This window comes from Entelurus aequoreus, linkage group LG20, assembly GCF_033978785.1.
Source record: "Entelurus aequoreus isolate RoL-2023_Sb linkage group LG20, RoL_Eaeq_v1.1, whole genome shotgun sequence".
Classification (NCBI taxonomy): Eukaryota; Metazoa; Chordata; class Actinopteri; order Syngnathiformes; family Syngnathidae; genus Entelurus; species Entelurus aequoreus.
Window position 1 is genome coordinate 44,373,640 of NC_084750.1, and position 16,487 is coordinate 44,390,126.

Consider the following 16,487-nt stretch of genomic DNA (forward strand, 5'->3'; position numbering starts at 1 on the left):
GAGTCAATAACGCCAGCCGAGGACGTTAAAATAATATTTTAACCGTGGACATTTATCCATGAAAATATGGAGAAGCAGCTGGAAGGAGATACTGTGGAAACCCCGTCCCCAAGGCAAATGCTGTACAATTATTACACTACTTTATAAAACTCTACTTGTTTGTACTACACTCTATTGTGTTTTTATACAATATTTCTTATCAAAAATTTGGTTTTTCCTTTTAAAAGTCATGTTACATGTTAAAATGGTGCCGTTTTGGGGGGCAATAACCAAATTAATTTCCATTGGGAGACTTTGATTTGAGATACAATTGTTTTAAGTTACGGGCGCTGTCATATAAAACCAATTTAGCTGGTAAGTTGAGGTACTACAGTATACAACTTATTGTTTTTAACAAAATACTATATTTTATGGTGGTACACTGTTAAAAAAATAAAAATAAAAAGTAGATTTTACGGTTAAATTCAGTCACCAGAATTTAACGGAAGAATTTCCGATGTTTTTTTACACCAATTTACTATGTATTGAAAAATAGCTACTGTTGTTATTCTTATTTAATTTTTTTAATTTTTACTGTAAACACACATTTTTTTACCCTTAATATGACCGTTTGTAGAACCTTCGTAATATTTTGACTTTACACTCACAGCTATATTTAAACATTGTTACTGTTCAAACTGTGTGTATTGTTATTATATATATATATATATATATATATATATATATATATATATACAGTATATATATGTATACACTTGTATAAAACATCTGCCTTGTTTATAATGAACACTTAGGCCTACTACGCTACCGTATTTTAATGTTGGTCATTATGGTGGTACTTGGAGAGCCAAGTGTTTTCTGAGGTGGTACTTGGTGAAAAAAGTTTAAGAACCACTGGTATGAATATTTATGTAGAGCAGGGGTGTCAAACTCATTTTAGATCGGGGGCCACATGGAGAAAAATCTACTCCCAAGTGGGCCGGACTGGTAAAATCACGGCACGGTAACTTAAAAATAAAGACAACTTCAGATTGTTTTGTTTAAAAATAGAACAAGCACATTCTGAAATTGTACAAATCATGTTTTGTTTTTTTACACTTACATGTTGTGGTTAATAGTATTCTATCTTTATTTGTCTTTATTTATATTTTCTGAATAAATTATGTGTCAATGTTCATCAGTCAACTCATTGGTGTTAATTTTCAATCTATCAAGATAAAAAAAATTATATCAAAATCAAATTACAGTATGTTATTTAGGTTGTTTGATCATTTTCCTCGACTGATGTACTAACGTGGTTTATTTTGTACATATGTAGCATCATCTACAAATATACAAAGAATTGCTATTGCGACATCCAGTGGACACATTTAGAACAGCAGTTTCTTTCATTCAAAAATTTCTGGTTAATTTTTATACCTATCAAACTCATCCTGCGGGCCGGATAAAACCTTTGCTCAAAAAGGTTCATAATGTCTTCTTATTCATATACTCTTTCAAATGTTATTGTAATCAGACAATATTTTCGGTATTTTAGATGGAATCTTTACCTGACATGTTTCGACGGTCATCTGCAGTCTTCTTCAGAAGGGTCACCTGAGCACTGTGACGTGTTGCCTATCAGCTGTTCTTATAGTCTACCTGGTTGCCCCCCGCCGCTTGATGGTTAATGGAGGAGGGAGTCCCAGGTATGCTTCCTCATCCCGATTGATGGTTTCCTTGGGCTGCTTCCTGAGTTCGATCGCCTCCTCAATCCATCGTTTGAATTTGTTACTTTCTGTGCTGATGATTCTGCCGTTGTCCCGGTCCATGATGTGGTTATTTATTTTGCAATGATCTGATATGGCTGATTTTAAGATTTCCTGTTCGGATTTTTGTTTTAGGCTTCTTGTAAACCTTCCAGTTGTCTCTTTTTCGCATTCTTTCTGACGTTCTTTCTTCCTTGTGTTGAATGTCCTCCCTTGTATGATTTTTTGCATGATTTAGGGAGCCAACAATGTAGACTTGACAGGTGTGCCTGGTTGGCCACGCCTATAAGAACAGCTGATAGGCAACACGTCACAGTGGTCAGGTGACCCTTCTGAAGAAGACTGCAGATGACAGTCCAAACATGTCAGGTAAAGATTCCATCTAATATACTGAAAATATTGTCTGATTACAAGAACATTTGAAAGCGTATATGGATAAAACCTGTTGGCGGGCCTGATCCGGGCCGTACGTTTGACACCCCTGATGTCGACGTTCCAGGCATCAGTAGTGAGAAATCTACATGGCCCATGTCCTCCTATTAGTGTTGGGTTTCAGCACGAGGAGCAGAGCGTGCTGGTGATGTTTCAACACGGCAAACATCACTTTGGAACTACGTTCCTCAGCATGTTTCATCGCTCCTTTGCCCCGTTCTTTCTCTCCCGTCCTGTGGTCCAGTGTTTTTCAACCTTTTCTGAGCCAAGGCACATTTTTTTTTCATTGAAAAAATCCCGTGGCACACCACCAGCAGAAAACATTTAAAAAATGAAACTCAGTAGCCGATATTGACAGTAAAAAGTTGTTCTCGCAATTGTTGGATATGAATCTAAACTATAACCGAGCATGCATCACCATAGCTCTTGTCTCAAAGTACGACCTGTCACATCACGCCGTGACTTATTTTGAGTTTTTTGGTGTTTTCCTGTGTGTAGTGTTTTAGTTCTTGTCTTGCGCTCCTATTTTGGTGTTGATTGTCATGTCATGTACGGATGTACTTTGTGGACACCGTCTGCTCCACACGCTGTAAGTCTTTGCTGTCGTCCAGCATTTGTTTTTTGTTTACTTCGCAGCCAGTTCAGTCTTAGCTTCGTTTGGCATCGCCATCCCCAAGTTTCAATGCCTTTTCTTAGCGGCACTCGCCTTTTGTTTATTTTTGGTTTAAGCGTTAGATACCTTTTTACCTGCAAACCATCGTCGTCGTTCCCGGCATCTACAAAGCAATTAGCTACCTGCTATCACCTACTGATATGGAAGAGTATTACACGGTTACTCGCCGAGCTCTATACAGTACAGACATTCAACAAAGGCACATTTGCGGATTATAATTACTAGTTTGCAAAAAATATTTTAACCCAATTAGGTGAAATTACATAATCTCCCACGGCACACCAGACTGTATCTCGCGGTACACTAGTGTGCCGCGGCACAGTGGTTGAAAAACACTGCTGTGGTCTACCAGAGGACATCTCTGCGCCGCTGTCTCCTCCACAATAGACAAGACAGCCGGGATGAGGCGGAGGAGCGATGGCAGTACGTGGGGGAGGAAAAGACAATGAAAGGGAGCTCAAAGGGCTGCGGTCTGGAGGCATGTGGTCGTCCTATTGCTGCACGGTGACGGCGAGATGAGAGGACGAGTGTGAATCCCGCGGGGGTCTGCGACGCCAGTGATGGATGGCTGCCCCATAAAGTGGATGAGCGTGATTGTGCCGCGTCTGGTGAAAACAGTTGTGTGCTCGCCGGAGAATGCTTTGATCCACTCCAGGATGCCATGTCTGTGGTCTGCGGTGGAGAAATGTGTGTGTTCTGCAACGTGCACTTTTGTTTATTTGAGCCGGGGTGCTTGCAGGCCTGCGCCGTACGCTCGCCGCTTTGTTTATGTGGAGACACACATGTCCTGTGTGTGTGTGTGTGTGTGTGTGTGTGTGTGTGTGTGTGTGTGTGTGTGTGTGTTCTTGTATTTCTACCCTTCTTGAGACACCAACAAGGAAAAGTACCTTCCATATGAGGAGGTGTGAACAAGTGATGACATAAATCATGGTCCCAATACGGAAAACCATTGCATCTAATAGAGAATGTCACATTTGCACCCCTGGCGGTGACATCCATCTAAATAAGGGTGGTCCCAAAAAGGAGGGGTTTTTCAACTTGACTGTGTGTCGGTTTTAAAAGTGCTGCCCCTCTGGTCAACACATGTAATAAGTGTGTGTAAAAATTTGAAGGGCTCCCCTTCTGGCCAACATATGAAATAAGTAGGTGTAAGAAATTGAAATGCGCCCCCTTTGGCCAAAATGTATTTTAAAAAAAAATAAAAAAATATGTATATAGGGACATACTGTAATAACTTGAAGTAAATAATGAAAATTAAAAACTAATTACAAACACAAAAATCAAATAATTAATTAAATGCAGTCTTTTTCTCATAATGAGTCGACTTTTTTCTTATAAAATTGGGAACAATTTCTCATATATTCTTTCAATTTCTGTAATATTGCAATATTTTCTTGTGACTTTTATCACAATATTGCCAATTTTTGGGTTGTTCTTGTAAAACGGTGACATTTTTTGAGTAAAATTCCGATTATTGTTATAATATTGCCAACATTTTTAAGTTTTGAATTGTGCGAGTAAAATCACGACTCTTTTCTTAAAATTGCCAACATTTTAAGCTTTTCTTGTAAAATTGCGACTGTTAATGAGTAAAATTCCAACTTTTTTTACACAAATATTCAGTTTTTCTACTAAAAATTTGACTTGCGTTGAGTAAAATTATGACTTTTATTATAATACTGCCAAAATTCTAAGTTTTTCTTGTGAAATTCCAACTCATTTTTCACCACAAGCTTTTTTATATTTGCATAGTATGTGTATATTATTAATGTTGTAAATACAAATCTTTATATATCTAGAAAGCGTGGTCCTAAAGAGGTAGGCATTATTCGGAGGTCTCAAGAAGGTAACAAATACAAGTGTGTCTGTGTGTGTTCTTGTATTTTTACCCTTCTTGAGACACCAAGAAGGAAAAGTAGCTTCCATATGAGGAGGTGTGAACAAGTGATGACATAATAACATTGCATCTAATAGACAATGTCTCATTTGCACCCCTGCTGGTGACATCTATCAAAATAAGGGTGGTCCCAACAAGGAGGGATTTTTCAAATTGACTGTGTGTCGGTTTTAAAAGTGCTCCCCTGCTGGTCAACATATGTAATAACAAGTGTGTGTAAAAATTTAAAGTGCTCCCCCTCTGGCCAACATATGAAATAACAAGTGGGTGTAAGAAATTGAAATGCGCCCCCTTTGGCCAAAATTAAATGTAAAAAATCAAAGAAATATGTATATAGAGACATACTGTCATAACTTCAAGTAAATAATGAAGATTAAAAACCAATTACAAACAAAACAAAAATAAATAATTATAAGCAGTCTTTCTCTCAATGTGTGGACTTTTTTGTTATAAAATTGGGAAACATTTTTCATATTCTTTCTGTTTCTGTAATATTGCAATATTTTCTCGTAAAATAATTACTTTATGTAAAAATATTACTTTTTAATGCAAAATGGTGACGTTTGTCATATAACATTCTGACTTGTATCACAATATTGCCTTTTTTTGGTTGTTCTTGTAAAATAGTGAAAAATTATGACTTTTGTCACAATTTTGCCAAGTAAAATTCCAATTACTATTATATTGCCAAAATTTGAAAGTTTTCTTTAAAAAATGTTGACTTTAGTCGGGTAAAATTACGTCTCTTTTCATAAAATTGCCAAAATGTTAAGCTTTTCTTTTAAAATTGCGACTGTTATTGAGTAAAATTCCAACTTCTATCAAAATATTGCACAAACGTTCAGTTTTTCTTCTAAAATTGTTACTTGCGTTGAGTAAAATGACGACTTTTATTATAATACTGCCAAAATTCTAACTTTTTCTTGTGAAATTGTGACCTTTTTCTTGTGAAATTCAAACTAATTTTTCACAACAATTTTTTTTATATTGGCATAGTATGTATGTATTATTAATGTCTTAATATATCTACAAAGGGTAGTCCTAAAGAGGTAGGCGTTATTTGGAGGTCTCAAGAAGGTAAAAAATACAACAATGTGTGTGTGCGTGCGTGTGTGTAATGCGAGTCTTGGGGGCTGGCGTCAGGGCCGAACCACTGTGGCGGCGTGGCTCTCGTGCAAGGTCGGCCGGCGGTTGCACGGACGGGATTGTGGTGGAATGTTTGTGGAGGGTGCAAGTGCGCGTACACACACACACACACACACACACACACACACACACACACACACACACACACACACACACACACACACACACACACACACACACACACACACACACACACACACACACACACACACACACACACACACACACACACACACACACACACACACACACACAGTCTGGCTGGCAGCGTCCATGCCTCCAACTGGAGGAGCCAGAGGAATCGCCACAGCTTCCAGAGAGGACGACCACAGTCACACTGCAAGGAGGTTCCCACGGGGGAGGGTGGGAGTGTAAAATGGAGCAATAATTTGTGTGCGTGTGTGTGTGTGTGTGTCTTTGTGTGTGTGTGTGTATCTTTGTGTGGCTTACTTAGCATTGGCATCAAACCTTGTGGGGACATTTTTCTTTGTGAGGACATTTTGGGTGAATCCACATAAGTAACATGCCATGATGAGCTACTTTCACCTAAAGAAGTGTGTGCGTGTGTTTAGTTAAAAAAACAACACAAAAAAAAAACGGGGAAATATCTGAAATAGAGAACATTTTTCTGTGGTGTGTATATAGACTTCGCCGGTTACATGCTTATTATATCTTTGCAGTTTTATTCAACTTCCTGCTGCGGACACGCTTGTTTGTGAGCCTTTAATTTGTTTGCTGAACTGTTTTTTAAACCACAAATATTGTCAAAAAAGATATATTAATTCTGAGACTCAATATGACTCAGAGCAATTCAAGAGCTATACCCAAAAGGTTTTTTAGACACATCAAAAATGTAAAAATATATTCAAAATGTGCCATTATTTAACATTGAAAGGTCAAATTTTAAATGTTTTTCTTCATTTTCTCAAGCTGCTGTGCCTCCAATGTATTAATTTGGCGCCCCCCAGTGGAGGAAGGTTCAAAATGGCTGTTTTACGGTTGACTGAGGTGTCACACTTCCTTAAACAGTAATATGTAGCTGTCAATCTGTGACAGAAGTGTGTGCGCGTTGTGCGTGTGTTTAGTTAAAAAAAAAAAAAAATTTTAAAAAAAAGGGGGGAAATATCTGAAATAGTGAAACATTTTCTAGGGTGTGTAAATGGACTTTGCCGGTTTTGATTGATTGATTGAAACTTTTATTAGTAGATTGCACAGTTAAGTACATATTCCGTACAACTGACCACTAAATGGTAACACCCGAATACGTTTTTCAACTTGTTTAAGTCGGGGTCCACGTTAATCAATTCATGGTCACATGCTTATTATATCTTTGCAGTTTTATCGAACTTCCTGCTGCAGACGCGCTTGTTTTTGAGCCTTTAATTTGTTTGCTGAACTGTTTTTTAAACAAAAATATGTAGCTGAGATAGGCTCCAGCACCCCCCGCGACCCCGAAAGGGATAAGCGGTAGAAAATGGATGGATGGATATTCATTCTGAGAATCAACTTGACAGGAGCTATATCAAAAGGTTTTTAAACACATCACAATGTAAAAATATATTGAAAATGTGTCATTATTTAACATTGAAAGGTTGATTTTTAAATGTTTTTCTTCATTTTCTCAAGCTGCAGCACCTGCGCTGTATTTATTTGGCGCCCCGCAGTGCAGGAAGGTTCTAAGTCGCTGTTTTACAGTGGACTGAGGACCCTGAAAGGGACAAGCAGTAGAAAATGGATGGATGGATGGATGAGGTGTCACCCTTCCTTAAACAGTAATATGTAGCTGTCAATCTGTGAAAGAAGTGTGTGTGCGCATTGTGCGTGTGTTTAGTTGAAAAAATAAAATCAAATAAAAAAATTTAAACTGTGAAATATCTGAAATAAAGAACATTTTTCTGTGGTGTGTAAATAGACTTTGCCGGTCACATGCTTATTATATCTTTGCAGTTTTATTGAACTTCCTGCTGCGGACACGCTTGTTTGTGAGCCTTTAATTTGTGTGTTTGTTTGCTGAACTGTTTTTTGAACCACAAATATTGTACAAAAAATATATTCATTCGGAGACTCAACTTGACAAGAGCTATACCAAAAGGTTTTTAGACACATCAAAATGTCAAAATATAATGAAAAGGTGTCATTATTGAACATAGAAAGGTCGATTTTTAAATGTTTTCTTCATTTTCTCAAGCTGCAGCGCCTGTGCTATATTTATTTGGCGCCCCCCAGTGGAGGAACGTTCAAAATGGCTGTTTTACAGTTGACTGAGGTGTCACCCTTCCTTAAACAGTAATATGTAGCTGTCAATCACCACCTTCAAACTGAAACTGTGCAACCTTATTTAACATCTTAGAGCAGGGGTCCCCAAACTTTTTGACTCAGGGGCCGCATTGGGTTGCGTGTGTGTATATATATATATATATATATATATATATATATACACAAACACATACACAAACAAATACACGCACACACACACACACACACACACACACACACACACACACACACACACACACACACACACACACACACACACACACACACACACACACACACACACACACACACACACACACACACACACACACACACACACACACACCTTATTTGATCACGTATAAGTTGTATTTGTATTGGATATTTAATTATATACAAGCATATTTGTAAAAAAAAAATTTAAATGCTATCTTATTGTAACTTAATTTTTTATTGCATATTTACTTTATTACAAAAATGTGTATTACATATTTTTTTCTATTTTATGGTATATTTGTAATAAATATGTTTTTGATTTTTTCACATAAATATATTTGTATTACATATGTTTTAAAGGATTACCTATACATATATTTTCTTACATAAATGTATTTGTATATGTATATAATATAATTAATAAATAAAAAATTATATTTGTATTATATACATCCATCCATCCATTTTCTACCGTTTGTCCCTTTTGGGGTTGCTGATTGTTATTTTATTACATATAAATGAATTTGTATTACAGATTTCTTTAGTACGTACTGTAGAAATATATAATATTCGTATTTTTCATTTTATTCTTAAAAGGCTGCTGCCCTTTCATACATCATAAACAATAACAGCTGGTCCACAACAATTCTGTCCAAAACTGACTTTTTTAAAACACTACAACACATAAGATATTGTGAAGATTGAACATGTCAATCAAAACTGTTAATTATGTTCACAAAGCCCTAACCCTAATTACTACAATTTTCACTAATGTTTTGAAGTGTCTTGTAATCGCCTTATTTTCCTCCTAAAGGCTTTTAAGTGTACATGCTGGCAGCAACTGACCCATTAATAATTGAATGTTTTTAGTAGTGTAATCATTATGACGTGAACTTTTGCACATACCGATAATAATAATAATAATAATAATGACACTTAGACAAGCAGTGCTAATAAAACAATACATCTCCTATGTATCGTTTTATTGGTGCTGCTAAAACTCGGTATTGACATCGTCAAACAGTCTAAGGTCACGTACAAGTCCAAAGTCCAAAGATCAGAATGGTTTATTTGAGTTGAGCAACCTCTGCTGACAGAAAACAGCACAAGGTTGATGCTTTCAGCTCCTAGTGTGTTCAATATGTCACTGTATGGATGCATATCACTCACCTTAAGGGACTAAACAGATAATACTGAAACAACGTTTAGCTGCTCACTGTCATCTAAGCGCAACTCCTCAAGTGGAAGCCAGACACCACATTGGCCAGTTTGGTAACTTTGGGAGGAGCCGGCATGGTGATGACACGTTTGATATAACAACGGCGCCTATCAGGAAGAAGTCATGTGTCAGTATCATCGCAACCACAGAAAGATGATGATTACCATAAAAAGTACTGTACCGGTAAGCAGAGTCAGTGAAGTTGTCATAGACGTAAGTGTAGAACTGGCAGTTTCCATCCCCACTGCACGTCTTCTGGCACGTCTCCGCGTCATCCATCAGCTCAAAACGGATGTCTGAACCTTGAAAATCGACTCCCTCGTGAGTTTTCTTTGCCCAGGCTGTTGGAGAAAGAACAACGTAAGACCGAAACACAGGAAAATTAACAAGGAAATATGTCCCTTTTGCATGATGCAGCAAAGTCTGAGTGCAAATGAATAATACAAATAGAACTTAAAGCAATACTACCGTATTTTCTGGACTATAAGGCGCACCTAAAATCCCTTTTTTTCCATCAGAACTCGACAGTGCGCCTTATAACCCGGTGCGCCTAATATACGGAATAATGCTGGTTTTGCTTACCGACCTCGAAGCTATTTTATTTGGTAAATGGTGTAATGATAAGTGTGACCAGTAGGTGGTATTCAAACATAAGAGATATGTTTAGACTGCAGTATGATGGCAATATGACTCAAGTAAACAACACCAACATTTTATATGTTCCATTGAAAATATAGAACATTACACACGGCGTTCAAAAGTCTATCAAAATGTTTTAGTACAACTTTGGTATAAGGTAAGACATTATCTGCTACATAACATAACTATTACATGTTATGTAGACCGCAAGGAAGTATTTTACATTTAGAAAAAAATAATAATAATAATACGACTCCTTTAATGTGCCCTTTTATCCGGTGCGCTTTATATATGAAAAAAGGATAAAAAATAAACCATTTATCGGCAGTGCGGAAAATACGGTATATTTCACAGAATTAACTGTTGTGTTGCTGTGTCTCAGTCCTTTCTCTGCCTGGCAACAAGTGACCTGTGCGCTGCTATCGAGTAGTTTGTTGGGATGTTTTTATGACTGAGCCAGCTGTCGAAAGCGAAGATAGAAAGTAATAAAAATACTTCATATAAAAAACTTGAAAATAAAAAAGGCCACTTCTTGTAACTACTACAAAATTAGCTTTCATAGGCATCTTATCTGTAAATTGTAACTATTTTAGCAGCTCAAGATTGTAGAGGAACAAGAATTTTAGAGCCAAACCGTATCAAAAATTTACTTTTTCAACTCATTATGGATCTGAACCGCTTCTTGGGGCAAACTAGATGCTTTAAAGTTAAGCTAGCTGCTACTTTGTAGCATTAACTAATACAATTAATTCTTAATTAATTTCGATTAGAGTGTCAATGAGCCTCACAATGTCAAAAAATAGTTGTAATTCTTTTAGAAATTAGAAGAACTGCAAAATACAAAAGTTGTTCCATTTGAGAGCTTTTTGACGACTGACAAGCAAGTTTCAGGGCAAATGTGATGCTAAGATAGGCTAGCTGCTACTTTGTAACATTTACAAATTAAATTAAACCTTATCCAAACTAGTGTATATGGGCCTAATTATGTCAAAAAATGTACTCCTCCTAGAAATGAGAAAAAAAAACCTCAAAAAATATATAAGCGGTTCCATTTGAGAGCTTTGTGACAACTGCCAAGCAAGTTTTGAGGCAAGTGTGATACTAAGCTAGCTGCTACTTTGTCACCATTAGCTAATTAAATTATACCTTAATTAATCAAACTACTTTAATGTCCTAAACTATGTCGAAAAACACATTTCTACTCCTTCTAAAAAAGACAAAAACTCCAAAATACAAAAGTTGTTCCATTTCAGAGCTTTTTTAAATTTCAAGGTAAGTGTGATGATAAGCTAAGCTAGCTGCCACTTTGTCGCATCAACTAATTAAATTAAACCTCAATTAATATGGACCTGAAGTATGTCGAAAAAACATATATACTACTTATAAAATTAAAAGAACTCCAAAATACAAAAGTTGTTCCATTTGAGAGATTTTTGACGACTGCCAAGCAAGTTTCAAGGCAAGTGTGATGCTAAGCTAAGCTAGCTGCCACTTCGTCGCATTAACTGATTACATTTTAATGAAACTAGAGTGTTAATGGGCTTAACTATGTAAAAAAAAAATATTTACTCTTTATAATATGAGAATAACTCCAAAATACAGAAGTTGTTGCATTTAAGAGCTTTTTGACAACTGCCATGCAAGTTTCAACGCAAGTGTGATGCTGAGCTACGCTAGCTGCTACTTCGTTGCATTAACTAATTAAGGTCAACTTTAATTGCTTCAACTATGTTTATGGACACAAACTTTGTCAAGGCAAACATGTCTAACTCCTTATAAAATGAGAAGAACTCCAAAATAGAAACGTTTCTCCATTTGAGAGATTTTTCTCAACTGCCAAGCAAGTTTCAAGGCAAGTGTGATGCTAAGCTACGCCAGCTGCTACTTTGTCACTTTAACGAATCAAATTAAACCTTAATTACTTCAACTATGTTTATTGACCGAAACTTTGACGACGTATATACAACTTATAAAATTAGAAGCTCCATTTAAGAGTTTTTGACAACTGCCAAGCAAGTTACAAGGCAAGTGTGATGCTAAGCTACGCTAGCTGCTACTTTGTCACGTTAACTAATTACATTTTAATAAAACTAGAGTGTTAATGGGCCTAACTATGTAAAATAAAAAATATTTACTCTTCATAAAATGAGAAGAACTCCAAAATACAGAAGTTGTTGCCTTTTTGACGACTGCCAAGCAAGTTTCAAGGCAAGTGTGATGCTAAGCTACGCTAGCTGCTACTTTGTCGCTTTAACGAATCAAATTAAAACTTAATTACTTTAACTATGTTTATTGACTTAAACATTGATGACATATATACAACTTATACAATTAGAAGCTCCATTTAAGAGCTTTTTGACGACTGCCAAGCAAGTTTCAAGGCAAGTGTGATGCTAAGCTACGCTACCTGCTACTTCGTTGCATAAACTAATTAAGGTAAACTTTAATTGCTTCAACTATGTTTATGGACCTAAACTTTGTCAAGACAAACATATCTAACTCCTTATAAAATGAGAAGAACTCCAAAATACAAACGTTTCTCTATTTGACAGTTTTATGACGACTGCCAAGCAAGTTTCAAGGCAAGTGTGATGCTAAGCTACGCTAGCTGCTACTTTGTCGCTTTAACGAATCAAATTAAAACTGAATTACTTCAACTATGTTTATTGACTTAAACATTGATGACGTATATACAACTTATAAAATTAGAAGCTCCATTTAAGAGCTTTTTGACGACTGCCAAGCAAGTTTCAAGGCAAGTGTGATGCTAAGCTACGCTACCTGCTACTTCGTTGCATAAACTAATTAAGGTAAACTTTAATTGCTTCAACTATGTTTATGGACCTAAACTTTGTCAAGACAAACATATCTAACTTCTTATAAAATGAGAAGAACTCCAAAATAGAAACGTTTCTCTATTTAAGAGCTTTATGTCAACTGCCAAGCAAGTGTGATATGCTAAGTAAGCTACGCTAGCTGCTACTTTGTCGCATTAACGAATCCAATTAAAACTTAATTACTCCAACTACGTTTATTGACCTAATCTTTGACGATATATATACAACTTATAAAATTAAAAGCTCCATTTAAGAGCTTTTTGACGACTGCCAAGCAAGTTTCAAGGCAAGTGTGATGCTAAGCTATGCTACCTGCTACTCAGTCAACTTAAAGGACAAAAAGATGAATTTCGGGGCAAACATTTGTGTGACTGCCATTTTCAGAAATAATATGCAATTATATCATTTTAAGTGTGTCACTTACTAGTATCTTGCTGACAGAAGTGTGTGGCTATCCCTGACGTCACACCTACTTCTGCGTTCATCACCATGTCATTGGGGTTGTTCTTCAGGTGACAGGAGAGAGCATTGCTGCACAAATGCACATAAACAGTGAATATTGTGTTTATTGTGCACTCGATAAAAAGATGCCGTTGCACCACCTGTAGTAGGAGAAGTAGGTGCATCGTGGATGCGCGGAGCACAGGGCCAAACAGTGCTCAGGCGAGCTGGAAGGATGCGTCTCCAGGGGGTTGCCCGGGATGACGGTGTTCGGGAAAAGTTTCACAGAACATGCTGGAACGCAAACGTGCAATAGTCACGTTTGAACACAGGTGTGGGGGCCCTTTGTCTCACCTGTGTCAGAGTAGGGAGTCAGTTGGGTTAGGTGCGAGAAGCCAGACGCCAAACCATCCTTTCTGTTTACGTTTAAGGTCCTCGGTAGCGACCAGCTGAACTTCAGGTGACACTTGTACCTACAACAGACACACATACGTGGTTAAAACACACGAAAGTTATTTTTACTCTACCATGGAAAATAATTATTGTATGTGTTTTATTTTTTAGCAGGGTTACGTCAAAATTTATTTAGTTTGAACCCTTGTAGTCGACAAAATAACTGAATGACCCCCCTTTACTAACAATGGTAGCGTCCTCTACGTCAGGGGTGTCTAAACTTTTTCCGCTGAGGGCCGCACACAAAATTAAAGGATGCGGGGGCTGTCACGCCAAATCTCTCTTCCCCCCATTTACTTCCGGGGCTGCGTCCAATAAAATCACAAAGTTGCCGGGGGTCCTTAACCGGCACGCGACTGTCCTGTTTTGCGCCTGTACAAAAAAAAAACAATCGATTTCTTCAGATTCCAGCAGCTGTCAAAGACGAAGTATCCTTCCAGCGACGGGCAGTCAAAGCCGAAGTGCTATCGCTCGCTGTCAATGACGTAAGAGGAAACATGACCGAAATTTGGCGTGACAGGGCCAATTTGATATTTTTCATTTTCAAAACCATAACAAAATATATGGATTTTTTTTTTTTGATTTTTTTTTTTTTTTACCTTTAGGGCTCCCGGGGATCATGAAGGGTCTCAACTATTAAAATGTTAAAATTTGTTTAAAAAAAAGTTAAATTATTATTTTTTTAAATTTATTTAACGCTTACAGTAAATCTCTACAGTATATCAACTTCAGGTTGATATTAAGTTTAAAAAAATGTTTTTTTATTTTTTTATAATAAAACTGAAATATGCAGTATTTCCCCCACTGCCAAAAACATTCAGAAAGCAATGTTTGATGTGAAGTCATTAGTGCCTTAAAAATATCAATAATGCAGGACACCATTGATTTTAATTTATTATTATTTTTGATTAATCACAGTGAAAAGATGAATAAAATCCCATTAAATATATTTGGGATCCAAAAGGTGCCCCACTCATATAAAGTGATACATTTTTATTAGTTGTTTTTACTTTCAACACTTAAGTTACGAGATCAACTTCAGGTATATCTGTCGATTTTACGTTTGAACTATTATTTTGTTTGTTTTATGCTCTTTTGTCAAATAAAACGTTGATATTTGTAGATGGCAACCACACAATATAGGCAATATTTTCCACATAAAACATTTTAAAGTGAAATATTTAAAATAATTGGAGCCTTGAATAGGTCAATAATTCATTATAACATAGATTTTTTTTTTTGAGCAATGGCAAAAAAATAAAAATAAAGATAGACAAAAGAAAAAAAACAGCCTGCATGGCAGCTTTGTGTCAACATTGCAACTTTTTCTAGTTAGATTTCACCTCATTCCACATTTTTTTATGTTTTTTTTAATTTTTGCAATAGCATTTCCAGAATGTGTGGCGGGCCGGTAAACAATTAGCTGCGAGCCGCAAATGGCCCCCGGGCCACACTTTGGACACCCCTGCTCTACGTCTTAAATCACAGTTGTACGTTTTTACTAAAAACGATTAAGTATTATTTAAAGATACGTTTACATTAAAAAAAAATACGTAAAAAATAAACCAAGGGTCCCCTAACTACGGCCCACGGGAAGTCCCAAGTTAAAAAAAAACAAAAAACTTTTTTTTAATTGTTTTGTTATAATTTTTTAAAATCTGTCCTTTCTAATCCATTTTCTACCGTTTGTTACTCTCGGTGTCTCCAAGACGCTCAGGCAAATGTATATATATGTATTAGGGGTCTGGGGAAAAATCGATTCGAATTGCGATTCTCACGTTGTGCGATTCAGAATTGATTCTCATTTTTAAAAAATAGATTTTTTTGGTTTTCTTTTTTTTTTTTTTTAATTATATTTTTTTTTTTTAAATTAATCAATCCAACAAAACAATACACAGCAATACCATAACAATGCAATCCAATTCCAAAACCAAACCCGTCCCAGCAACACTCAGAACTGCAATAAACAGAGCAATTGAGAGGAGACACAAACACGACACAAAACAAACCAAAAGTTGTGAAACAAAAATTAATATTATCAACAACAGTATCAATTATAGTTACAATTTTCACATAGCAGTGATTAAAAATCCCTCATTGACATTATCATTAGACATTTATAAAAATAAAAAAAAGAACTATAGTGTCACAGTGGCTTACACTTGCATCGCATCTTATAAGCTTGACAACACACTGTGTCCAATATTTTTACAAAGATAAAATAAGTCATATTTTTGGTTCATTTAATAGTTAAAACAAATGTACATTATTGCAATCAGTTGATAAAACATTGTCCTTTACAATTATAAAAGCTTTTTACAAAAATCTACTACTCTGCTTGCATGTCAGCAGACTGGGGTAGATCCTGCTGAAATATATGTATTGAATGAATAGACAATCCTTTTGAATCGGGAAAAAATCTTTTTTGAGTCGAGAAACGCGTTGAATTGAAAAAAATCGATTTAGAATCGAATCGTGACCCCAAGAATCGATATTGAATCGAATCGTGGGACACCCAAAGATTCGCAGC

At 36.3% G+C, this 16,487-nt stretch overlaps 1 protein-coding gene across 2 annotated transcripts in view; it reads right to left on the bottom strand.

Moving 5' to 3' along the window:
- Positions 1–8,380: 8,380 nt before the first annotated feature.
- The window catches only part of LOC133636282 (plasma kallikrein-like), an 11,528-nt gene continuing 3,421 nt past the window's right edge, over positions 8,381–16,487 (bottom strand). The window contains exons 5-10 of one of the 2 annotated variants that reach the window (XR_009822207.1): positions 13,859–13,977; positions 13,666–13,798; positions 13,488–13,594; positions 9,769–9,928; positions 9,539–9,694; positions 8,381–9,455 (exon numbers count right to left, since the gene is read on the bottom strand). Coding sequence is in view for 1 of the 2 variants with exons in the window: in XM_062030140.1 (XP_061886124.1) it covers positions 9,592–9,694; positions 9,769–9,928; positions 13,488–13,594; positions 13,666–13,798; positions 13,859–13,977 (622 nt within the window). In the remaining variant the exon portion in view is untranslated. Of the gene's footprint in view, positions 9,695–9,768; positions 9,929–13,487; positions 13,595–13,665; positions 13,799–13,858; positions 13,978–16,487 lie in introns of both variants that reach the window. The other variant, XM_062030140.1, reaches the window with a different exon arrangement.